Here is a 25,802-nt window from a genome sequence, read left to right on the forward strand (position 1 = left end):
AAAAGAGAAGCTTCATCCAAAGTCCTTTAGTTTTAGGACCTTAGTTAATCACAGGTTAATGAGCATGGAGAGGGAAGCACACAGAGAGCAGCAGAAGGAGAAACAAATAGGAACAAAGAGAGAATGGGGGCAATGAAGGATCGGTAAAAAGAAAAAAAATACTTTGATTGAGATAAATTGACAGGCAGCCAGAAAGGCTTATCATGTGAGAGTGCATGGGATGAAGAGGGTGAGATAAGGACAGATGACAGATCAAAGTCCAAGGGGAACAAAACATAAGATAAATGGGAGACATGCCAAAGACAGATGAAAGTGAAAAGAAAGAGGAATAACAAAAACATTTTAGAGGACAGGAGAGCTAACATCACAGCAAAGCAAGAAGAGAAGAGGGAAAGTGAAATTTAAGAGGGAACTCCTAACCAAGAATTTCGAATATGGCTCTTTTGTATCATTTCCTGGTCTCGACATGTTCTTTCTTCCTGGTTTCAAAGTTAAAGTTGAGGCGTTATGTTGTACGCACTGTTAAAGAAACAAGTTATGATGAAATTCTTCCTCTGCTATCTACTATTCAAGAAAATGTTTGAATTATCCTAAAAACATTTTCAGTATCTAAGAATGTTCACAGTGTCCTAACTCTGAAAAACATTACACATGACAATGAACTTTAGTCAACATCTTCCACAGGGGCATGTAAAAATTGACTTGGGTGAGAAGTTTTCTGTACTACTTGGCTGACAAGTGAAAAAAATAATAAAATGAAACAGCTGAATGTTGAAGCCAAGTCTGGTTCACAAAATGCGTGGTTATCTAGCCAACAGTCAAAGAGATATTTCAGTTTTGACCAAAATGGTGAAGTCAACAACTGACCGTCACTGTCTACAGAGTGAAGCTGTATCACAGCTAGAAAATGATAAACTTCAGTGTTTTGTCTCAAACTCCACGACTCTTCCTGTCTGAAGAACACTCCTGACGCCACTGGACCTCAAACTCTTGGCTATGTTAAAGCCTTGCTCGGCTACAAATGTACAGAGCAGTGGAATGAATGGGATGGTAAAGAGGGTTAGGAGGAGGTGTGTTTGTGAGAGCCAGGGAGAAAGAGCAAGACATCTATAGGGTCGTGAGAGAGAGATGAAGACGAGGGAGAAGAAAGACACTTAGACGATGAGGTCAGTGGATGGGAAATGACAAGGCAGAGGGAGAAAGACAAAAAGTGAGGGAATGAAAGGGGCAGGGGCAAAGAATGTGAAGAGTGTACACAAATACATGGGACCCCAACACATAACCACGGTAACCAGGCCCTTAATTTTAACCCCAGCTGTTCTCGTTGCCATGGACACCTCTCAATTAGGACCCTCCCTCCATCCCTCCGCACACCATCCCTGTCCTCTGGACTTTTATTGAGGCACTTGACCCGAGCTCCTGAAAAAGCCATAATTATCAGGTTGTCAGAGACGTCCGCGGGTCCTCGCTGCCATGACGTCAACGTTTACATTCAGTCTGGTAAAGGTCTCAGGCCTCTTCTTGTATAGGTTTGGGGTTTCTTTTGTCTTTAGCTGACATCTCAAGATGACACATGCTCACTGCAGAGAGTACTTCTGTCACCTTTAAGTTAAAGGTGACAGAAGTACAGGCTCTAACCTTTATTCTTATTGGCTTTAAAGGCTTTAACCCTTATACTTGTAATACATGTTTGTTTGAGTATTTCTACTGCACCTCAAAGTAAATCAGGATGTAAGCAAAAGACATCAACTTCGATATTATTGCATATTGATGAAGTGATTTAGTTGAAAAATATGATTTTCTGTATTAAAAATAATGGACAAAAATATGTCTAAGCTGACTGGTCGGCCCACAGATAAACACTGTTAGATCAAAAGAAGTAAAGCAACAAATGTGATTAAGCAGACATGAGTAATTTATCAAGCAAAAGTTGAATCTTCTCAAATGTAAAGATTTGTGACATTTCTCTGTTTTATATATGATTACAAGCTGAGAACATTTGGTTTGGGCTATTGATTAGACAAAAACAATGTAACTTGTGTTTTTTGGCTGTGTTCTAACATGAAATAATTGAAGATGAAGCAATAATTACTAGTTGTGGTCTGAATGTGCTGCATATTTTTTCTTCCATTAGCAGAAAAACATCATCATTGTTGTTCAAGTGCTGACTTGTGCAAAACCACTTAACTGGATGTCACAATCTGAATCCTCCCCAATAAATACTACATTAGTATCAGCAGTTCTGCGTTCATTCAACTTGATGTCTTAATAGGTACGGCGATAAAACTGTCCTGACAACAGCTTGTTAAAAGCATCAAGTAGCCTGGATGAACTATAAAAACTCCCTCTCAGTCATTACTGACTTTCACTGTTGTGTGGGTCCAAAGTTTGGTGGGCTGTAATTGTGTGTGTTGTGCTCAAGCAGGTGTGAGGTTGCTTTCACAGTCACTGGAGCTGTCAGTGAGTCAGTTAATGCTCATGTGTGTGACAGAGTGTGTCAGACAAACAGTCGACTATTGTGTGTTTGTGTGAATCCCAGTGACGAAAAGGCAAAAGGAAAGCCAAAGACCACCGAGCCCAACGATGAAACAAGAGGAGAGAGGAGGAGCGATCATACATCAGAGACAGACAGAAGCTTCTCTTTCAGTCTCACTAATGACCCGAGGTTGCTTTTCCACCTCTTGGCAAAGACCTTTTTATTGCTTTCACACTCTGTAATGACACACGCATACCTACACAGAAAACAAATAAACACAAACTGCAGCTCTTTACACTCTGTGGCAGAGCAAGAAATGATCTTGCTTAGCCTGGAGGCTACGGGGATGTTAACCGTGCCCTGCCGGCACAACAACTTGGAAAGTGATCAATGGCAGCGTTAATTGCTCCACATTGCACAGGTTCATAAGAAAGTCAGGTATGTTAAGACTAAGTCTTGTTACATAAAGGGACAGTAATCCTTTTTTAATGAGCTCATAGGGAGATGAGTTCAAGACCGGTATTTGAAAATTTTATGGAAAAGGGGGTTTGGTAAAATGTAACTGATGCAGCTGCTGGTGGAGAAAGGGAGGAGAGTAAAGGTGTGAGACGAGGTAATAAAAGAACAGAGGACAGCAGAGGTCAGATTTCCGTGGAAAAGGAAAGAGAAGGGGCGCCATGATAAGACCCCAACCCCCAAGTAAAAAGTGATGCCGTAGACTTCAAAGAGAAAAGCTTATTTAAAAGGAAAATTCCCGTTTATTACAATCCAAGTCATATTTTCAAAGCTGTGTGGATTATCTTGGTGATAATTGGTTTTGATAATGTTTGTGTAACGATCAGACAGGTTGAAATCAGGCCAACTACAGCTGCAACAGTAAAAACAGCAAAATTGACCGCTTTCAGCAACTATAAAGACAGTAAAGAGAATAGCTTTAGGATTTGGATGGACAGGAAGCTGACCGAAACAGAAATTCCTCTTAGTTCAGTATGTTATTCATGCAACTAGGAATCTTTCAGTCAAAACAATGTAGAGTGTTGGAACATGGGAGTCTTTGTATTTGTTATTAAACAACCACCCTTGCTAATGCAAATCTATCTTTGTGACTCAGACAGAGATGTTTGAAATAAGGTAAGGTTTTTTTAATACATGTTATATTTATCTTCCCAGCTCAATATCTGATACTGTCCCAGAAATTACAGTGACAGGCAACAAAATATAAAACAAAGGTCTAGTCACTTTTCTTGTGATATGTGCAGAAATGTTACATATATGTACAAAAATAATGGCAGCTTTTACTGGCAGCTAAATGTTCATAGCTGCTCTGTCTGTTAGAATTGGCTGCTACAATTTCATCAAGGTGGTCAGGGAGAGAGCGTGTTAACAGACTTGATTAATTGGCGGGGAGATGTTCTATCTGCACTTACACTCAGTGTTCCTATTGACTGCTGGCTCAGGCCTTTGGGCCCCACCAGCAGATAACGAGTGGACAGAAGGCCTTCAATAAACACAGGAAACAGCTTTTAAATGCTTACAGATCGAAGCACAAAAAGGCTGGGTGGAAGGACTGAATCAGGTCAGCCTGTCACGACCACTTCACAAAAATCAGACAAAAGAGAGTTAAATAGTTGGAAAACACACAGGGGATGCAGAGAGAAGAGAGACACTGATGGAGATGAAATGAGAGAAGGGGGATGTAGAATCAAGTCCACATGTACATAGACATAACTTATTTACCCACATCCACACACACCTCCACAAACAAAGGCTTGCTCCATACCCCCACCCTGTACACACAGCCTATGTAAACTGCGTTAAGATTATCTGAGCTTGTCCACAGCAAGAAGAGAAATCCCAGTGTCCCATTTCCAGTGTTGAAGCCGCCCTTGCAGCATCACACCATGTTCCTCTCACTTCAAAGGCTCTAAAAATATACCCAAATAAAACCGTTTCTATCTTGGAAATAAACCTGAGGGCCAAGGCAAAGAGGGCAGACATGGTTTATATCTCCCTGGCTGTGAAAAGAACGTCATCAGATAATCTAGAGGCATTTTTTTCTTCCCGGCTCGCACACACACATTCATCTCTCTCTATGTTTTCTAGCTTCTCTAAGATCACAGCGCATAAAGCACAGACCTCAGGGGTCCTCAGACCTAAGAGCAGCCGGCTCCGTATCACGCCGAGATAACACTACGTTTCCCACGCTGCCCCCTGTCTCCAGGAAGTGGAGCCGGTTGAGCTCTTCAAGGTGGAGCCTGCGGGGCCTGATGGAGTCTGGGGACACCAGGAAGTAAACAGGAAACAGCTTCTTCTTGCAGCAACAGCAGGAGAAAACAATATGGTGATAAAAAGACTGTGATGTAATTCTGTTTGTGGCTGATTGGTTCATATTTACACACAATGGAATCTTGAATATGTAAATGTATTATTAATGAATAAAGACAAAGGCTTTTAAGATACACATCATTGAAATTAGATTTTGTTAACTAATATTATGACTCTACTTGATGTTACTCAGCTCCTGTAAATGATGCAATGGTAAATACCATCATCAATGTCAAAGTTGCTCAAAACATAACACTGATTAAACAGAATCTTTGGTTGTTTTTGCTTAATAATCTTAACTTTTAACAACCAATTTTTCCTACCACAACATAACTGACGACACTTGCATATCCTGACAGGCAAACAAATCATTTAAACTGAATTATACAGTAGGAGATCTTAATATTTCCCAGTCTGCTTAATGTGTCACTACAATTAGGATTCTGTTCTGACAACTGAGTTGGCAGATGAGCTGAGTAATGCTTCCCCTCAGGGGCCTCAAGAAAACAAGGACACCAAGTGTATTCAAATATAGTAGTTTCATAAGCTTTTACAAGCGATAAACTGATGTCCCAGCTTAGCACCCACAGAGTCTTGTTCTTCACCGTCACAGAGAGCCCATAATTCCCATGCTGCTGAAGCAGAAAGATGAATAATTCAACGAATGATTTGTTGGTAAATGTCCATTTAAAACAACTGCAGATCATGGTCAAAGATGGAACATTATCATTATTCAATTACATGGCAGTCTAAACATTTTGGCTCTCAGACCTCCATCACTTGTCTTTGACACAACGTTTGACCCCTGATTCAAGGCAAGTAAAAATAAACACTCGTCTATTCCGTCTCTCGTTTCCAGTCCAGAAGCTATAAATCATTAACACGACAAACTGTTTAGACAAGCGAAAGAGACTTTAATCAAAGAGTTCACTGACTGACAGGCTGGTTTTCGTCGGAATCATCATCAATCGCTGTATATTCATTTGTGAAAACTAGACACTGATGTCTCAGTAAACTCTAACTTTTTGAGGGATGTAGATACACCTGCATGCACCCACAAACTCAGGTAAATCAGGTCAGTGTTGGCTACATGTTGTGCCATTTGTGCACTTCCATGCCCATGTGAGAGCCTAGATAACAGATAAGTGGTCAGTATTGGCCACAAATTACGTAGATGTGATTAAGGCTGATAAAGCAATAGTGTTCAGGTAAATGGAGAAGGACAAAGGACCTGTCACTGCAGAGAGCTGAGCCACATCAATTTAAGCAAACTTGAGTTCATTCAAGGAAACAAAATGGATAAAGTGTATGTAAACAAAATGACTGCGCACAATAGAAACAGAGAACAACGCTGACCTAAACAGTTTCTCACAAGCATTTTAATCAGGGGAGGAGGAGGAATTTAATGACCAGCTCCACAAGACAATTTGGTTAAACTGCATGAACTCAAGCCTAGAGACTAATGAAGTTTTCATCCTTGATTAGTACTGAGTTCCTCATCATTCCTTACCCAAGACATCCACACTCTGAACCACTGTGGTGCTTGCCAACGTTACTGAGAGAGACAACCTGGGACTCACAGAGCCACAGTGATCTGTGCAGGAGTGCTGTGACATTTGGAATCATTGTGCCTTGACCTTTTGAGTTCTCTATCGTGGCACTGCTCAGGGGGATTTCATGCCTTGAATGAGCAGCAGGTTAATGTAGGTGGTGTTGATGGAGGATTGGTAGAGTAAGGTAGATACATAGTTCACTCATATCATATCAAGTCCACACTGCGGGAAAACACCAACATCAAGCTAACTATTTAGATTAAAAGGACAAATAAGTCATTAAGTGTAATGAGTTTAAAATGGGATAATACCAACAAGAGGAGAGAAATTGTGAATCCTATTTAAGCTGTCTGTTAAAATTATAAAGTGTTTATCAGGCATATTAACTCTTGCTTTGTCTTGTCTTTCTGATGGAATAACAACATTTAACATTTTGTGAAAAATGCTCATTCACCTTCTTGCTGAGAGTTACAAAAGAGGATCTATACCTTTCTTACGACACTATGGTGAAGTCACAGTCAGCTTAGCTATATGTAACAACTGGAAACGAGGAAAGAGCTAGCCTGGATTTATTTGAAGATAATTAAATCTGCCTACTACCACCTCCAAAGCTCAGTAATGACCACTTCTTGTCTGTTAGTCATGGTAGCCACCCCCCCCCCCCTTTCCAGTCTTTATGCTATGCTAAGCTAACCCTTGCCTGGCTGTACTGTCACATTTAAACCTGCCTGGAAAATGAACTGTGATTCAGCGGTTCAACAACTCTTTCACAGCACAAATGCTACACTGCAACCAAAAGGCAAAATCTCCTGTAGTTTTCTCTCTACGGCTGCAATGACTTATCGATTAGTCGTCAACTATCAATACATCAACAAATGTTTTGATCTGTTTCAGAAAAAGAATATTCTCTGATTCTAGCCTCTTTAGTAGGAACATATTCTGGTTTCTTTACTCCTCTGAGACAGTAAACTGGTATCTTTGGTTCGTGGACAAAACAAGACATTCGAGGACGTCATCTTGGGCTTTGGTAATCACTGATCAACATTTTTAGCCAAGTGTTTGCAAGATGAAAATAATCAATAGTTGCAGCCCTCCTCTAAATTCCTTTCATTTCCCTCCAATTTTCTCTTCCCTCTGCTCCTCCTCTCCTTTTTCACCGCCTTGTTCCTTCGCCTACATCCTGCATTCACAGTGTCACATAGCTCACATCAATACCACACACACATACACGGTAATTACATGCACAAACTGTACTCTGCTCTGTGTGATTATAGGCCTGTCGGTTTGGGGAGAGGGTTGTGGTAAGTGAGTCAAAGCTACAAAGACAGTGCATGTAAGTCATGCAAAGAGAGGTGGCCATAAAGTGTGAACAAGATGTGGATGAAATAAAACACTCAACGTTTTTTGAAATATGTTATTTTGTGTGGTTGCAAAGTGCATTGCATCTTTACAATTTCCTTTGACCTGAAGTCTTATGCTGCAACTAATCAATAAATCTATCCTTTAGAGGGCGCTACAGCCTTAACAGCAGCATTCAGGGGCTCTGAGGGGGAGTTGATGGTAGATGGTGTCGCAAAAATATACTTGCATATGTTTGAATGCATGACAGTAAACACTTTAGCTCAGCCAGTGAAGAAATGGTGGGGTGGCGCCCAACTGGCATGATACTGATAAACAGCACTGACTGTAAAAAACAGATAAACAAGAGAACGCTTATCATACTCAACACATCTGGGTGACCACTACTGAAGACATGTCTGTGTGTGTGTGTGTGTGTGTGTGTGTGTGTGTGTGTGTGTGTGTGTGTGTGTGTGTGTGTGTGTGTGTATGACACTGGGCAACAGGGTGGCCCAGATTTTGAAGACATCGCCAATAAAACAGTAAAAATTGAGCCTCTGTGTTGATGAGGATCCAACATGCTGAGGTGTTTCAGCAGCTTCTGGATGCTCAGCGGCCGATCACATCGCCTGGTCTGCCCCTCAGAACTGCTCCATTACACACTGACACAGAAAACCCACACATCTCCTCCATTTACCTTCCTAAAATAACTTTACTCAGCCCTATAAAAACTCCATTACAAAAAGATATTATTAGCATGAATGGCTCCATGTATTCAAAATTATCAGGCCCTCTGTATGCACCTCTTTAATGGATGGTATTGGATGACTGGATATATTATCACTTCTTTATAGCATTAACACAGGTGAAAATTGGCAGTTGTGCTCAAATGTCACAAAGGTTCTGCCTCATCAGCCCCATGTGGTCATTAAATCTATCACAGTCACGGTGCTCTATGATACATTCACACTTAATGCGTACGGTCATATAATGTTCGACAGATCAGACAGCACTTTGAACTGACTTATTACAGCAGGCCAGGCCGCTGCTCTGATGTTAGAGATACTGAGATTGTCTTTGCAGAGAGGAGGTGAGATGAACACAGAAAATACATAAGCCAAGAATAAATAAGCCACCATTTTTACTCTGACCATTCCTCCCTCTGAGATTCGGCTTTTGTTGTTACATTGTAGTAATATGACTACTACAGAAACAAAAGGTTGTATGCGTAAGATTACAAGATTTGTTATTTTTACTTTCCTCACATCTTGAGTTTATCATCATAGTTTTAACAGTTATGAGAAGGGTGAGATGTTTAATGTGCACCTGTGTTGTTCTCTCAGGTTAAACTCTGCCTACTACAGTATCTCCACCTCTGACTTAATCTGGCACCCCAGCCTCACACTAGCGTGGAAACAAACAGCATCCAGACGTTTATGTAACCTGATTAACAGGCTTTGAAGTTCAGACGGGCGACTTGTCTGCTCGTGACACTAAACAATGTAAAGCCACCACATTAGTCTGCCAATTAACAGTTTGTTCTCTCAGCACCAGTGAGAACCAATAATCTACATTAACAGGTGTTTGGTACATGGGGGTCTGGATTAGTTGTTTAAACATATGATTTCTTAGGTTTACACTTTGCTATAAAATGACTTAGCTTTGGAGCTTCTTGCATGGGCTAACTCAGACACTGCGTTAAAAGGTCCTGTTTGTAAAAAAAAAATATTAAAAAATCCCAACTTGTAAAATTCTCCCACAAATGTTCTGACAAATAGGACATTTAAGATGCAGTAATTTAATATTTTAGTTACTGTAACTCAATTTGTGGTCCAGCTCTTTTAATAAGTCCATTTGGAAAATTAAATATATGAATTAAAGCCAGTTTTAAAACATTAAATACACACTTACACACATGTGCAATCCACTCACAAATCAATCAATAAGAGAGAACATTAGAGTCAGGTTGCTGGGGCTCCACAAACACAAAGTCCTGGAAAGACTGTCTCCAACAACGTTTTCCCCACTATTAATGGTTCTTAAATGCTGCCTCAGATGAACAATGAGTTAGTTTGGGAAATTTTGGAACTTTCGTCCGGCTATAGTGGTTTCACCTCCAGAGTTTGGTAAAACCATTAACAGTTACTGAAGCATTAAAGTCAAGATAATGATTTTCCTGCATAAATAACTAAAAATAAGATAAGGTACGCAGCCAACAGAATCACCACAAAAACCAGTGAGTTCCTTCAGAAGGTGAAAGCTGCCACATTTGAGTGTTTTGTGACTATTTAGTTGTGGTTTTATGCTGGATTCAGATGCAGATGCTGTAACAGAGATGGAGCTCAGAAAATGGCAGCCAGACAGACCAACAATCTGTTTTGTGACAGCTAATTATACAGGATGTTGGAAATGTGCTCATTCAAGCTTTGCATGAAATCTGCAGTCAATCTGAGGTTAATACTGCCCACTTCTGAGCGAGGTGCCTTACAGGGTGAAGAGAGGCGCATGTTTGATTGTGTGTAATCCTCGTGTGAGCGCGTGTGTAGGCTGGTATCGAATTAGGGCTGAAAAATCAGATTATCAATCAAAATGCTTATGCCAGTCTTCTCAAATGTGAATATTTGCAGCTTTTCTTGCATTTATGTTGAGAAACAAGAAATGCAATTTGAAGACTTTGGGCTCTGGAAATTGTTTTTACAATTATTTTAAGGCGTGGTGGGCGTGTGGTGCCTTGTGCCATTGTGTAACAGCGTGTGTTTGTTATGAGGGATTGTCGGTTAGCGGAGTTAGCCTAGTGGATTAAAATGTCAGTGGAGAACAAGAAAAGTCGAGGCTGAGTGACCCACATTAACTGTCCAGACACCCAAACACTTTCACACAGTGGCTTCATCTACCTGCTGTACTCGGCTTGATCATCTCAAAAAACACCTTTTCTCATCAGCCAGCTGTCCCACTCTGCCTCACAGGTGGACTTGGTGATTACGTTACACACTTTCTACTAACCTGATGTCCACATTCCCTCCCTGAAAACACACACATGCCCCAACACCTCCTGCTTATTACGTCAATTTGTGCAGCATGGCACTACTTCAATGTGATTAGGATCAGACGTCATCAATATAATCTCATCAGAGAGTGCTATCAAATAAACATGTTTTCAAACATCAAGATGTTTGGTATCAAGTCAAAGAAAAAAAAAAGACTATAACCCACACATTCATCCCTCCAATCCAAGTTAATCCAATTCCAAAACAACTTTATACCCATGACTGTTGGTAAAGACAAACTCATGACAGCAGAGACAACAATGGAGCTAATGTTGGGTTTTCAACAAAGTCAAAAACCACTCATATGACTGGATTATTATAAACTCAACCACACATGGCAGCTTACCATTTTCACTGCCTGAGATGTGGTGGTGTGAGGTCTCTTATATGTGACTGATGTCTCAGGGTTCAGTCCACCACCACCTGCACGCATAGAGCTGACACTCCAGGTTGGACTCAGATACCCTCTACTCTCGGCAAAGAGCATCCTGGTCACATGAACCACATGGCTGCTTCAAATGACATGTTTACGAGGGAAAGATTTCATGTACTTTTTGGCTAACTTGAATCACGCTACATTTGGCATTCACCAAAATAGCAAAAAGATTGTAAGGAAAAATAGATCCAAGGGGAACATTGCCAAGGTCAGGGCCACAACCTTTCATCTGCAAACACACTCAAATGCACGGCGCCCCTATAGATATCCTAAAATTACAGATATGTCTACTTGTACAAGTTAATGTCAATGTTAGATTAAATAAAGGACTGAGGGTGTCACAGTGGATATAAGTGGAGAGGGGAACTTTTGAGTTGAACAGGAAACACGTAAATAATGAGTAGATGTACATGTCCTTTTATGATGACTCACACACACATACTTGTGACACAAGAGAGGAAGTCCCTAGCCAGATAAATGACTCAACAACTGTTTGAGGAAAAATATTATTCATTACCGCCATCAGAAAGGTAATGTTTTCACCCTTGTCGGTGCAAGAAATCGTCTAATCCCAATCAACTTTTGAGACAGATTCAAATAAAGGTAAAGATTTTTTTCTCTCTTTCTTAAACACTGTGTCATTTTAGCCGTTTTCTCAAGGATTAACACACGCATTTTGATAAAAATAAATCAGGCGCATTTCCGTGGCTGGTATCTAGAACTGGGTAAAAAACGGGAACTGTTGGTCCTTTGCAGAGGTATGAACTCACTGGGTAGCATTCTAGTTAAATGTATTGTTTAGTCTATATAAAGATTCCAAGTATTCAAGGTGAAGTCTTTAAATTTCAGTCAAAAACAAAAACATGATAATTAGCAAAGATACTATAAAAAATCTGCCATTTTAACCTTGACAAATGTTGTAGCAAAGTTTGATTAACTTAGTGGTTTATCAACACCATTGTAAATGTTGTGAGACAGTTAAGCAGAAAACAAAGGCATTTGTATTCCATAGTGGAGTACTTTCAAGTAGAATTCCTTGGTTCATGAACTTAAAAAAAAACACCACCGTGCCATTAGCTCTGGGGGCATTGACACAGATCTGGTCTGACACAGAAACACAAAGGTACACAGACAACTCAGAGGGAAGAAAAAGGAAAACACTGAAGAGAAATACATGCCAACACATTCTCAATATGAATCTATCCTGAGAGGTTGCAGCTCGTGTCATGTGACTGTAGTGAACAGGTAGAGAGAGTAAGTAGCGTATGAGAGATAAGAATCGAAGCTGACAGCTACTCCACCTTAAACAAATCGTGACCAAACTCACGGCCTCAAACACATTCACACATGTTCTCGGTCTCTGTCGCACAGCTATTCTTCGGACCATTAGTCTCCTGTGGCAGGTGACTGCAGATAAACACAGTCGGACACAATGGACAGCCAAGAGAAGTGCACTTGTTTTTTTCCATTTCAAAGGTAAAGCATGTCCCTGAGCCCCTCACTGAGGTTAAGGGTACAGAAGAGGAGATGTGAGTGGATACAGATGGCAGAGGGGCTGCTGCCCCATGGGTGGTCAGACAAAAAGACTCTGAAGGTGAACTCAAAGAGCCAGAAGGCACACAACAGAACAATATCAGAGTCAATGGTACTTTTTAAAGTTTCTGTTTCTGGAATCAAGAACTACACCAACTGGAAGATAAAACTTATGTTCTGTTTCCCCGATTTGACATTTAGGTTGAAATCCTTCCCATTAAAGACGGGTAAGTAGTTTAAATTTCAAGCTTCCACTACGGGTTATGTAACAATTTGAATCACAAAAGTGACTTAATGTTTAAGCTTGTGCATAAGATCACAGTATCCCATGTTTTATTACTAATTACATTTGCGGTGATTACATCTCCCCACTGGCTTTAAAGTGGTTAAGAAGTTTAACCTCAACTGTAATTTAAGGGGTTAAAGGAGATTGTAGGTGATTCTAACCCAGCCTGACATCTACTGCTGCAAGGCTTCAGATGCAGCAGCTGTTGGAGGGGGGTACTGTGCCACATAATATCACCAGACCACAAGCAGCAGCAGGTGTGGCCAAGGCCAGAGTAATACTACTACACAAAAGATGAGGGAGGGGGGGCTTTTACATTTGAATATAGCCTTGACAGTGAGACAACTGTGGAGAGGTTTCCTAGTGGCCATAAATGAAGGAGAGAAAGGGGTTTAGTGGAGAAGAGACAAAAGGTTTAATGTTCCTCAATTCTATCCATAGCTCGGGTAGTGTTGCTTTGAAACAGATTCGGCTGCCCTCTGTACACCAGTATAGAATTAATTAACATTATCTTGCCACATTAGCTGCTACGACCTTCACCTCAACTCACTGCATCTAAGCCAGTGAGTCGATGCGAGTGTCTGCCACCCATTTATGCTAAAACAAAGCACATTTGCATAGCATGAAACGGTAGATGAAGAGCAGGGGAGTGCTACAAAAGGTAAGAGTGAAATATGTAGCAGCTGTTGGGAAAAGGTATCATTTCATAGTTTAGAGAAGGAGTCTAAGAGAATACTGTGGTCTACAGACAGCACTGAAGTCACAAAGAGCCTCACCTGAAATACATGCCCTTCATTGTCCTTAGGATTAAAAGAAGGCAGCTATAGAAGCACATGTATGTAAAGAAATAGTTCACATTCTACTGTTGAAAGAAAACAGTGGATGTACAGTGTGAGCTACTGAGGTGCCAACATTTCCCCCAAAACAAGATGCTGTTGCAGCTGTTGTGAGAAAGTGGAGCAAATGGCTCACAGAGCGGGTTGACTGTGAAGTGTGATGAGCAAGGAATCATGAATGGATCTTTTTATTTTCTATATTTACTATATTACTTATGACTTGTGAGTACATAGACTTCAACTATCATCTGTTTTACAATCCTGTTTGTAAACTGATAATCAAACTGAATCTTGACTTTTACATTTGTGTTGTTTCAGTGATACAACATGTAAAGATGTGAAGTATATTCAAAGTATGATAAAAAATAAATACTTATAGGACAACTTGTTTCATGCCAGAAACAGAGGAGGAGCCAGGTTTACGCTACACTTGGCTAACTGTTGTGATAACAGCTGCTGAAGCAAAGCATCCCTGCCTGCTCCGACACGTCACCTGATCCTACAACAAACCTTCCCGCTGTTGTCTCCTCTCTTTTGGGTGAGTGTGTGTTCCTCACACTTGTCTGATTTCTTGCCCAGATCAAGTGTCCTTGGTGAGAAAGAGCAGAGCCACGTCTGGCACACTGACAGCGACCAACACTAACATAAACAATTGCATTTGACAATTAGCCGCTGAAGCTAATTAAGAGCTTAGAGTAGACAGATAAATGTGTTGAAATAGTGTTAAATGCGTTCAGGTAAATATCAGTAAGCAGTGTTTAAGCTACTATGAACAGAGGCAACCATTTGTCCTTCCCCTGACCCACATCTTATCTGGAGGCCATACAGAAGCTGAGTGTGTAAACAGACAGAAACACATATACATGATGTGGCCCTTCAAGTAAGCCACAGAAAAGTGTAGAAAAGTAGTTTAGGAACGGCAGAAAAACTTATTTCTTACTGTTTTTCAGTGGATAAAGTTGTGTGAGTGAGATTCAGTTTTCAACCCAGATATATCAGATTTTAGACCAACAACTTCCTCCATATAAAACAGATTTTTAACACCACTACAACCACTGACCATTCATTCCTTTAAATGGATTAAATTGAAAGACCAACTGCAATCACAGCATTTTAAATAAATACGAATCATGTGAGAGCAGAAGCTTCCTGGAGCCTCATTCACAAAAAAACACATAATTACCATTCCTGGACTCAAGCTTAGTAAAACATACCATACCATCCAGTTACACCAGTATCTGATGAGCAGGTATGACACCTTTGTAAAACCCAACCCATAGTTTAGTTTATGCTGATTCACTGCATTGGTGAGCAATCCCCACGTGCAACATGTCACTTTACTGACATCATGCTTCAATCCTCCAAACAGAGATAACAAAAGATAAGATCCTGGGCATTATACAGCCATGATAGCCTCTAGAGCAGTGCGAGTGTCTGAAAACACCTATAAAGTATCTTGTTGTCATCTTCATCCTCATTACAGGACGATTAACTGATTGTTAATGACAGGTGACAAGGTTTAAGTGGGCACCGACCTCTTTTCTCCTCCAGATCCTGGAGGAACTGTCTGTAGGCAGCCGTGGAGCTCATCCCTCCCTCCCAGAGAAAAGAGAAAGAGATAGGGGGGACGGAGAAATGACGAAAAGACAGAAATAATTGAAAGAAGAAGTGGGTAAGTACAAGAAGCTGGTGAGAAATGGTGGCAAAAAGGAGGGGAAAGGTGATCTTAACACCTCGAGGAAATGAATAATGAGAGGTGTTAAGAAAAGGTGAGTGAAAACAGAACAGAAGAGTAAAGAATGGAGGAGGAGGGAGAGTCTGGAGGCTGCAGTTGATCTGTGTGGATCGCAGGATCCTGGCTGTCAAAGAAGGGCCATCCTTAATCACGTAGGTAATCCCTCATCTCTTACTCGCTTCTTTTCTTCTTCTACCAGTCTTGTCTTCTCTCTGCCGAGTGTGTGTTGCTGGTTGCGGTGGCTACGAGTGTGTTAGCAGCTCTAAGCCGGATAGAGGAACTGGACTTTGACCACAAGGCGGGTGATGTCACTGCCAGAGCCAGAAACATGTGTTTCACTTGCGTCTAGAGCGACAGTGTGTGTGAGAAGGAAATTAGAAAAAAAAGGGGGCGTGTTTATATTACTCAGCTCCATGTGCTTTTTTTTCACAGCAGTGTGGTATGTTAAAGCTGGATTTTATGCATGAATGTTTGACTGTCACACATGTGTCATTCGGTCAGCCTCACATTGTCTTTGTGTGTGTGTTTGTGTGCGTGTGTGTGTGTTTGTGTGTGACTGTCAGCTGCCTGTTGGATCAGCATGCTGTAGCAGATTACAGAGAAGCAGACGTGAAGAGGGCTCACTAACACCCACTTTCTTCTTTATTTCTAAATTTTACCGCACAGTCTGGCTCTCCCTATCATCGCAGGCATGTCAGTCTGATGATGTCAACATTTGAGCTGACAGTACGCCTCTGCACTTGTCTGTCACTAAGCCAAACTGTCTCCACTGTAAATTTGGAGAATAAAACCATCATGAGCCTGCTGTACATATCAGAATAAAAGATGAGTATTACACACACATCGCAATATGTAGAGTATATAAATGCATATACCACATCTAAAATGATTAATATCTTGTACCCTCACTTTACATTCTGTTAGGGTGGCACTACCACTGACAAATTTCACTGTAATCTCTTCTAAATATCCAAAAATACTGATAAATAGGCCCATCATAATTTTACAAACAAGTAATTAATTGATCCTTCAGCAGTAATGAGGCACAATATGACTGCTTTAAACATTAGAAAACAATAATAAAGAAGGATCAACGCATTACTTTTCACCCTCTTTCTATCAATGTCTTATCAGCTCTGTCCTTCCTCTTCTATTCTACCTCATGAGAAGGTAAACACCACACAGTAAATAATTACCTGGGTTTTAACATGTAACAGAAACAAACACACACACAGACACACACACAGCGGCAAGTAGGGCAGATTAGGCCGGATGAGGTCTAGTGCCATGGCAACCAGCAGGTTGACTGTAAATACTTGTAATAGCTTCCTTGACTTCAGCACCTCAGGACCACTTGTAAGAAATATAAGTGTATGTTATGGCAGAAATGATGTGGCACTGAACGTCTCTCTCCACATAACAAGTGTATTTACATCAGAAGTGCAATGATGGTGAAAAGATCTGGAGATGTAAACTGAGGACTGCTCAAGTTCACATCAGGAAACTGTGGCTAAAAGCTGAGAGACAAAAAGAAGAAACTAGAAATAGCAGGAAATTGACAAAAATAGTACTGAAAGAATTTGCCAATTGTGCTGCCAAGACACAATTAGTGAATCATGCTGGATAATAGGAGTAATAATCATTTATCATTATACATTTTCCAGGTTGGAGCTCAAATGCTGTTGCTTGCACAAGCATTTCTCTTCATTTTTCTCTGTTAAATAAAATAACACACCTGTGTTTTCATAGCTGCCGGTCGGACGACATCAAATTATCATATTATTTTTACAGACAAAGTCAGCAGTTTCTCAACAATCCATCCATTTCACTATTGCATTCAACTGCAGTGTGATATACAAGAAGAAGTGATTAAAATAGATCTGAAATGCTCTATAAATGCCAACACTGACAGGAATCGACTGGTTTTTAATGGAAGGTCCTTCTCTCCCTCTCAGATGCAACAAACACACTTTTACACCCAAACACAACCTGTCACACATCCAAACATTTCTCAGTATCGGACACAAACCTAGAAAATCTGGCTGAGAATCTCATTGGTTTCTAGCAGTTGTGCAATCAAAAGAGCCCAAAACATTTCTGTTTAACTATAGACTAATTACTGATCAATAGGAGGACAGATACACCAAGTGTGTGTGTGTGTTTTTCAGGGGGATTTGAGATGACCTCAGATAACAGTCTGACCCACTAAGTTCAAAGGGCGAAAGCTGCCAATTTGCCTCCATTAGTTTGTTTCCTCACTCATCAATGTCATCATAGAGGAAGGAAAAGCACCTGGGGGGATTTGAACCGACGCAAATGGACACACAAGGACATTAAAGTTAAAATTGTGTGTTTTTTCTCACTGAATGCTTCCAACATGCAAAAAGATATGAAAACAGACTCTACATGTAAACATAAACTACATGTATGCAATATCTTCCACAACAGATGAAAACACCTTCCACCCACACACCTCTCAGAGAGCCGGAGCTGACAAAGACGCGGTGCAGTTCAAAGCCATCACACTCTATTCAAAGACTCTTTTTGAGTTGAGAAATCCTGATGGAAAAAAAAGTTGAAAAGTGTTCAGCGATCCTGAACGCTCCCCTGGGAGTCTCCTCGTTCACATGACCCTGTCAACAGCAGCCCGCTTCATCAAAGGCAACCCTGGACACACCGCACACACACAGAGAAACACTGATTCACACACACCCTTACTCAGGCGGTCACACACACCGGGCGGAGGATGGTGGTGGTGTGACTGGTAACCATGGCGACAGGACAGCAGCTAGCTGCCAGTGTGTTTTTCCACCTTTTATACACGTTCCTCTGCATGAAAAGAGCCAGGGCCTAGCAACACACTGTAAACTGGTCCAGAGGTGTTAAAAGTTAACTTTACAACAACTTTACCAAAACAGAGTGAAAGTACACCAGCAAATATTTGACTAAGAATCAAACAGCAGCAAGTGTGTGGAAAAAGCAAACATCCAAACAGAAAAAAACACAACATCAGAGGTAAACTCCTGTTGTCCCTGTGGATCATCATCTCCGCCAACAGGTCTCCTCTGCACTTTACTCAAGAGACCTGAAATTCTTGGCCACTAAATACAGGTTTAGATCCGTGGATGAAAAGGGAACAATTGAAGCTGGGAAGCTGATTTTTCCGCAAGAAATAGGAGGAACCATGGCACCCTCAGGTCATATAGTCACTTGTTTCAGCGAATAGTACCAAAGTGAGAGGTAGAAAAAGATGTATTTACCTTTGTTGGAGGAAGTCAGCAGAAACAGCAGCAGCAACATGGAAAAGAAAACAGAAAAATACCGCTTGGTTAGATTGATGATCTTTCAAAAACATGATGTGAGCCTCAGAGTCAGTGTTATATCACAGTTAAATATAAACTTTCATGTTACTTCAAAAAAGTAATTCAAGTTCCACTTTTCACAGCTTTTGCATGAGCTTTCACCCACATCTACACAATAAAAGTGCATGTAACACAGCACTTTTTGGGGCAACACATGCCAAACACATACAAGCAGTGAATGGAAACTGATGACAGGATTTTGACTAAATAGAAGTATTACAGAGTATCATGGCACTCAGCCTCAGTTGTGTGTGTGTCCATTGATGTGTATCTGTGTTAGTTCATCTGATGCTGAGCATGTCTATTGTAGGAGGATTTTTTTTTGCAGAGTGTGTGTTTAAGTCAATGTGTGTCAATATGTGTGTGCTTCAGCATTGTTTTCTTCTATGTATGTATGGTGTCAGTGTGTGTGTTTGCATGTGCGATACACATTCTCTAAAATGCCAACCAGCTTTTGTTTCAGCAGCTGAAGTGAAACCATGTGCGGCTTTAATCAGAGCTGGTGTTCAGTCAGCTCAGTCAGGAGGCTGATGTGGCACACACAAACGCACGACCACACACACGCACACACACGCTCCAAATGCTGCAAGCCATTTCAGTTTGTAAGATGAACGATTCTCACTTTATTCAGCTGAAATAAACCTGCAGCAATGCATAAACCAATGCAGAGTCACATCCATGCTTCACAGTGTCAAATCAAAAAGCAATTTAATTTCCTGCCTTTTTTTTTTTTTTTGCATACACAAGCAAATGTTTTAGTATTCAGATCATCAACAGTTTCAGGGGTTTTGACGTTATAAAGTAGCACCTGTAGAAATGTAAATTATGCCATCTTAATTGGAACAAAAATTTTAATCAGAAATAACTGGTCAAAAAGATCAGTCCTGATTATCATTCATGTAAAAAGAAAATATGGAGGTGACTAATGATCAATAAGTAATGAGTGATTACAACTTCCAAAAGGCTTTTTTCAGGATATGTTCTTTCTAATTATTGGTTGATTTTCAGCACTTTCTGCACATAAACATATTGACAATTTCTCATCAATCTCATTCATGCTCCATCAGGTACATACTCATCATTTTCACATTCATTATAACAGAAAATGCTGTGACACTTTCTCTTCCAGCATTTTTCTGATTCTGCAGTCTGTGATTTCTTTCTGTCTAGATCAGGGGGAACTGCAGCAGTGTTTCACATCTTTTGATACGTTTCAGAGCAAGACAAATTGCCTCTCTGGGGGAAATGACGTCCAAAGTGTGGATATGGAGAAGAGACAAGAGAAGACACAAGAAAATCAACTGCCATGTTGGAAGGAAGGATAAACAGACAGTGTGATGTGTGAGAGGGTTAGGAGGTGAAACAACTTTGGGCCTCTGATAGCTGGGAGTGTACACGAAACAAAGGAGTATTCATCGGGAGAAACCACAGAGAAGTGAGTTGTTCCAAATACTGTCACGAGAGAGAAAGACAGAGAGAGATAGAGAAAACGAAACTGAGCTTTACTGAGTGAGAAATTGGGGAGTAAGAGACATACACAACATTCAAGTCTGAAGGTGAGGATATTATATATACCAAGAGAACTAGCCAGTGATTTCTTTTGCTCTACATATCTCACGTTTTCAGAAAATGGAGGGGGGGAGGGAAGAAAAAAGGGCAGCAGATTTCTGAAGATGTATGTAGGTCAATTGGAGCAGACATAGTGTGTACAGAAGGAAGCGTTTGACCTCTTAAAATGCACAGAGAAAAGACAGCAGCTACGAATGACTTAACACAAAACATAATGTGGAGTTCAGCTACTTAAATAAGATCTGAAAGCTACAATAAGGCCAAAGCTAAACCGGATGCCCTAAATCATTAATATAAAACCCTTTCTAAAACAAAAGTATTGGCAATAAAGTTATATTCAAATGGACAATCGGCAGTATGAGAACAGCACAGCTGGAATTCAAAGGATAAGGAAGAGGTTGAGACTATGTTTATACTCTGTACAGTTGTGTTTGATTAAAACAAGAATATGGGAGTAGTTGTACGTTTTACTTAAAATCTATGCTAGTGTTGCTATCTATTCTAGTTGAGATGATCCCTAACAAACATTTAAAATGTGGATTTAAAAATCTGTGACATATTCATTGACAGCAGAAAGGTGAGGTGGACCGAACACAACACACCATTGCACACACCCACAAACACACGCATACTTACTGGTTCCTCTGCAAGCCTTTTAATCTACAATCATTTGAGGGCAATTTAAACAAGACCCTCTGGTCCAGTCATGTCTGAACTGGCTCCTTTGCTGACTCTCCCTCCCTCTCTCTTTCTGTGTGTGCGAGTGTGTTCCAGACCGTGTTACCTGATTTGTCAAATCATAGCAGGCAGAAGATCAAAGTTATTCCCAGCCTTTGTTTCACCATGCATAGCATTTCTGACCAAAGGAAACTACAATACCGTCTTATTAAATTCAGATTATTCTTACATCACCTTCTCTATTTCTGGGACTGACAGCTTACATAATATTGCCTGTGTGAATGTAAATCTCTACTCATTTGCTGCTTCAAGACCAATTTGGTAGGTTTGTATGAAACCCTGCAATGAGAGAAGCTGTTGGATATAAATATTCATAGTCTCGTGGTGTGCTGCATAAAAAGCGTCCCCGCTATTTTGACGCAGAAGCACACATCAGTTCCTTGTTGCATCACAGATTCTTAGATCCCACGTATTTCACAAGTCTGTGGGGCAAATATTATTCTTGATTCTCCTCAAAAAATATTTCGAGGACAGGGGGATGAGTATAAAATTACAAAAGAGGAGCAGAACGTAAAAAGACTGGGGGGGAACTGTGAGAGAAAGAAGGGATTTGTTTTTCAATTTAGTCTGCATCTGTGAAAGTTCTTTCTTGGGGGAGTAAATGAGGCAAAGAGACGGGGATGAGCATACAGATCTGTAGTGATAAAAGAAAGAAAGAGAGTGTGGTGGATAAGTAATTGAGGACCCCGTGACAAATGGAAAGATAGATATGAGAAAGCCAGGTGATGCGGAGAGAAGGAAAAAAGTGGGGAAAAACAGGCAGCCAGATCCAAACACACACACACACACACACACACACACACACACACACACACACACACACACACACACACACACACACACACACACACACACACACACACACACACACACAGGGGAGGTAAACACTGAGATTAACTCTCACAATGGTAAGGAGGGGTCATAAACGAGGAATGCAGCCTTCTTCCTTGTGACCGTCTGAACTGTTTGTGTTTAATCGTGGATTAACAGTTCAGTCCGATACAGCAGTTTGTCCCTTTTAACATGGTATAAATACATAAAAGTGACATATTCAAAAATTCACTGATATGTCTGGTATTTCAAGCACTGAACAGACTTAGTCTAGAAAAACAGATCTGATGATGCCCTCCAATCACTCAATCATTTGTAATGTGACTATATATGATATCTGGAAGTACACATTAAGCAAATACATGTAGCCACTAATTCAGTTGAATCTATGCTTCATCTTAAACCTTACACACAGATTTTCTTAAATATGCTCGAACCTTGACGGGGAGGGTCAAAACACACACCCACACACGCAAGGATGGGCTGGAGCATGACAACTCAGACATCATCAGCACAGGCCTCAACAAGTCCACCCACAAACCATTATATGAGCCCCGACATGGGAGCAGCTGCAGGCTTGAACAAATCTATGTTTATGTGATGAGCTGTGACGTTTTCATGGGACTAAATGTCTGACTCCTTCTGCTGCTCCTACATGTGATGGTGTGAAATTTCCGTATTGTTCATCTGAATTGGCTGAATTCATTTAAAAACTCAGAATAATCAGTATTGAGTCTTTACTGTGTTAACCTGCCGCTCTAAATACAGTCCAGAGGAGGGAGAAAATCTGATGTTGGATCATTCTGTGCATGGCCAATTACCTGCATGTCAAAGGTTTCCATCATTTCTATGTAGCCATTAACTGAGGCTGGCGGTTTGCCACTGTTGTTTCTTTTTAACAATGACAGTGGAGACCGGAAGGGAGAGTGGAAGAAAGCAGGATGCAACATTTGGCCAGTGGAAGGGTTAATGTTAGTGATCCTCATCTGTTCTGTTTCCAGCACCTAACCCTAGGTAGAACAAAAGACCACCTGGTGTGAGTAGCGAGCCAAAATGGCTGATTAAGTAAAGAGGAGAGCGCCATAGAGTCTCAGTTTCACAAACATATTTCAGGACAAACCACAAAACAAAAGGGCCGTGGAAATATACTCCACAAAGGTAATCAAACTGACCACAGACAGAGAGGATGCTGCTTCAGAGCCGGAGTATTGCATTTTGAATTAATCAACTTTATTGGAAATCGGAATATCAGCCCAAACAATCAGTCTATCCATAAAAATGCTCTGTTTTATTTCTACAGCTGTCTGCTTCCTTCTAATATTGTAATTTTGATATTTGCTTAAGTATGTATATGTATTATGTAAGTTTTTAATAAAAGAACTGTAATATTGTTGCAGAGTTAGCTGTGTGTGATGCAGCTGTGCAGACAGGCAGACCAGAGGTGGGCAGCAGAGTAGAGTTGGTTCTATAATAAATCTGGTGAAAAGCACACACATACACACATGTGGGTCTGAGAGAAGAGAAGGTAGGCGTAAGTTAAAATGGAGTTGATAATATGGATGAGAGACGGAGAGAGTGGGAATGAATGAGTGGGCAGGTTGAGTGGGAGAGAAAAGCAATGACAGAGAGAGATGCCGTCAGAACGATTGCGTGAATGAGCGAGAAGCTAATGGAGGGCAAAAGAAAGAAAATAAAGTCAGAAAGAAAATAAGCAATAAATAAAAGACAGACTTATATCAACATGTTGAATGTAAGTGAATAATTGCAACCTGGTGAGAGACTGGAGAGAAATTATCCCTCACTGTTTTATCTTGCATAGTACTTGTACTGTGCAATAACAATACATTTATTTGGAATCATAGCTTACACTGGTCACATGGCAATAATCATCTTTAATATTAAACATGGCCCTCCAGACATGAATGGAATAATACAGAAATAAAAGTACACAAATCCGGTGTATGGTAAAAAATCTACGTCTGCGTGCACACACACACACGATTTAACACCTGTCTGATATACATATTTGGAGTGCCCCACTACAGATTGAATTTCACAGTTGTCTAAGAGACATGGAGACAGACGGGACAAACTTATCCTTCACTCACACACAGATTTAACACAGTCAGATCTAGATATAGTAGTAGGCCTGCGTGCGTCATATAACTCATAGTTACATCTTGCCGACACTACACAGCTACCTTCACAATGTCAGATTCTACTTTCTGATAGGCGTTAATAGAGAGATGCATGTTGCTAAAACGAGATCACTATTGCTGTTAAAGAACGCGGTGATGACTCTTTCAACAAGATGCAAGTCAGGATTCTGCAGATTCAAGGTGTGGATGCACACAGTGGGATATCCTGAGCTAAATAAGAACCAAATTGCACTCGAATACATTAACCTAAGCAGATCCTCTTATCTAACGCACACTGCAGTAACACTTGTATTCCCCCAGTGTGAGATAAACTTCCAACTGAGGCTTTTTCAGACTCCAGGCACAACTAAGATGCTGATCAGTCTATCTATCTATCTATCTATCTATCTATCTATCTATCTATCTATCTATCTATCTATCTATCTATCTATCTATCTATCTATCTATACCAAATCTTCATCTTTTTGTACATGAATGTATTGCTATTAGTTATGATGTCAATCAATCCACACTGGATTATAATATGGTAAGAGCAAGATGTCGTTGCTCAGAGGTCATGTGTCTGACATTAAGTACAGTAAGTGTGCATTAGCAGATGAGTGGATGATTGCGACAGTGAGAAAGAGACCTGTGTGTTTTAAATGGGGCCCCCAAGTCCAATAAGTTAAAAGACTAATCTGCCTCTGAAGACACTCTTGTCTCAGGGAGATCCCGAGCTGTGAGAGCAGAGTGTTATTAAATATTCATATTTATGAGACACAGGACCGACCTCAAAGAAGCATGATCAGCACAAAATGATCGACGAGGGGAATCATGATGTACGCTCTCATGTTGCATTATGTGAGGTCATCCTGAAGAAAAAAAAGGCAGCTGCTATTTCAACGCAAACTTCATGGAAGGAATCAACGTTCAAAGGAAATCACATCAAGACATGAAAAATTCCCCCCACGCCCTGCCGTGGTAAAGAAAAAGGGAAACGGTAAAGAAAAAAAAAAGTTTCAGTGTTTCTCTGAAACCATCACTGATAGTGTAGTAACTCTTACTCTAATGTAAGTGACTAAGAAAATCCCCCAAACCCCACCATCTTGAATAATAAGCCAAAACATTTTATCAACAAGAAGGAGAACTATTTAATTTTGAAAGATGTTTAATTCACCGGCTACAAAGGCTGAAGAAGGTCTATGATGAGGTGTCTTAACCTATCACTGTCAGCCTTTCTGGTTGTCACATACTTATCTAGGATTTTTCCAGCCAATGTCAGTGATCAGTCAAAGTGAATGAATCCTGTTAGGGCCCTAAAAATCATTTTGGTTTTTACAGTATTAGACATCAGTAATTACTGTAGGAGGGTTTAGAAGGAACAAAGTACTCTTGGACCGAGTGGAGTTGTGCAGACACATTGCCAGAAGTAAATGGAAAACTTGGAAGAACTTGTACGAACACAACTGTAGTTATTCATCAGTTATGATCAAAGGAACCACTAAAGAGCTATAAAGTGCACTTTAAACAGTAGCAGGAAGGAGCTGCTGAAAAGTATAAACACACTCTGACAAAATGACAAAGAAAAACAGAGGCTCA

At 40.5% G+C, this 25,802-nt stretch overlaps 1 protein-coding gene across 10 annotated transcripts in view; it reads right to left on the minus strand.

The window, feature by feature from the left end:
- Positions 1-25,802, minus strand: part of macf1a (microtubule actin crosslinking factor 1a) — a 218,798-nt gene that overhangs the window by 142,469 nt on the left and 50,527 nt on the right. Inside the window, exon 1 of one of the 10 annotated variants that reach the window (XM_037092898.1) lies at positions 15,366-15,503. The exons of the other annotated variants lie outside the window; for them this stretch is intronic. Within the exon in view, the coding sequence (XP_036948793.1) occupies positions 15,366-15,420 (55 nt within the window). The 5' untranslated portion in view covers positions 15,421-15,503. Of the gene's footprint in view, positions 1-15,365; positions 15,504-25,802 lie in introns of those variants that run through there. 10 annotated transcript variants of the gene reach the window in all.

The sequence above is a fragment of the Acanthopagrus latus genome, chromosome 3 (genome assembly GCF_904848185.1).
Source record: "Acanthopagrus latus isolate v.2019 chromosome 3, fAcaLat1.1, whole genome shotgun sequence".
Classification (NCBI taxonomy): Eukaryota; Metazoa; Chordata; class Actinopteri; order Spariformes; family Sparidae; genus Acanthopagrus; species Acanthopagrus latus.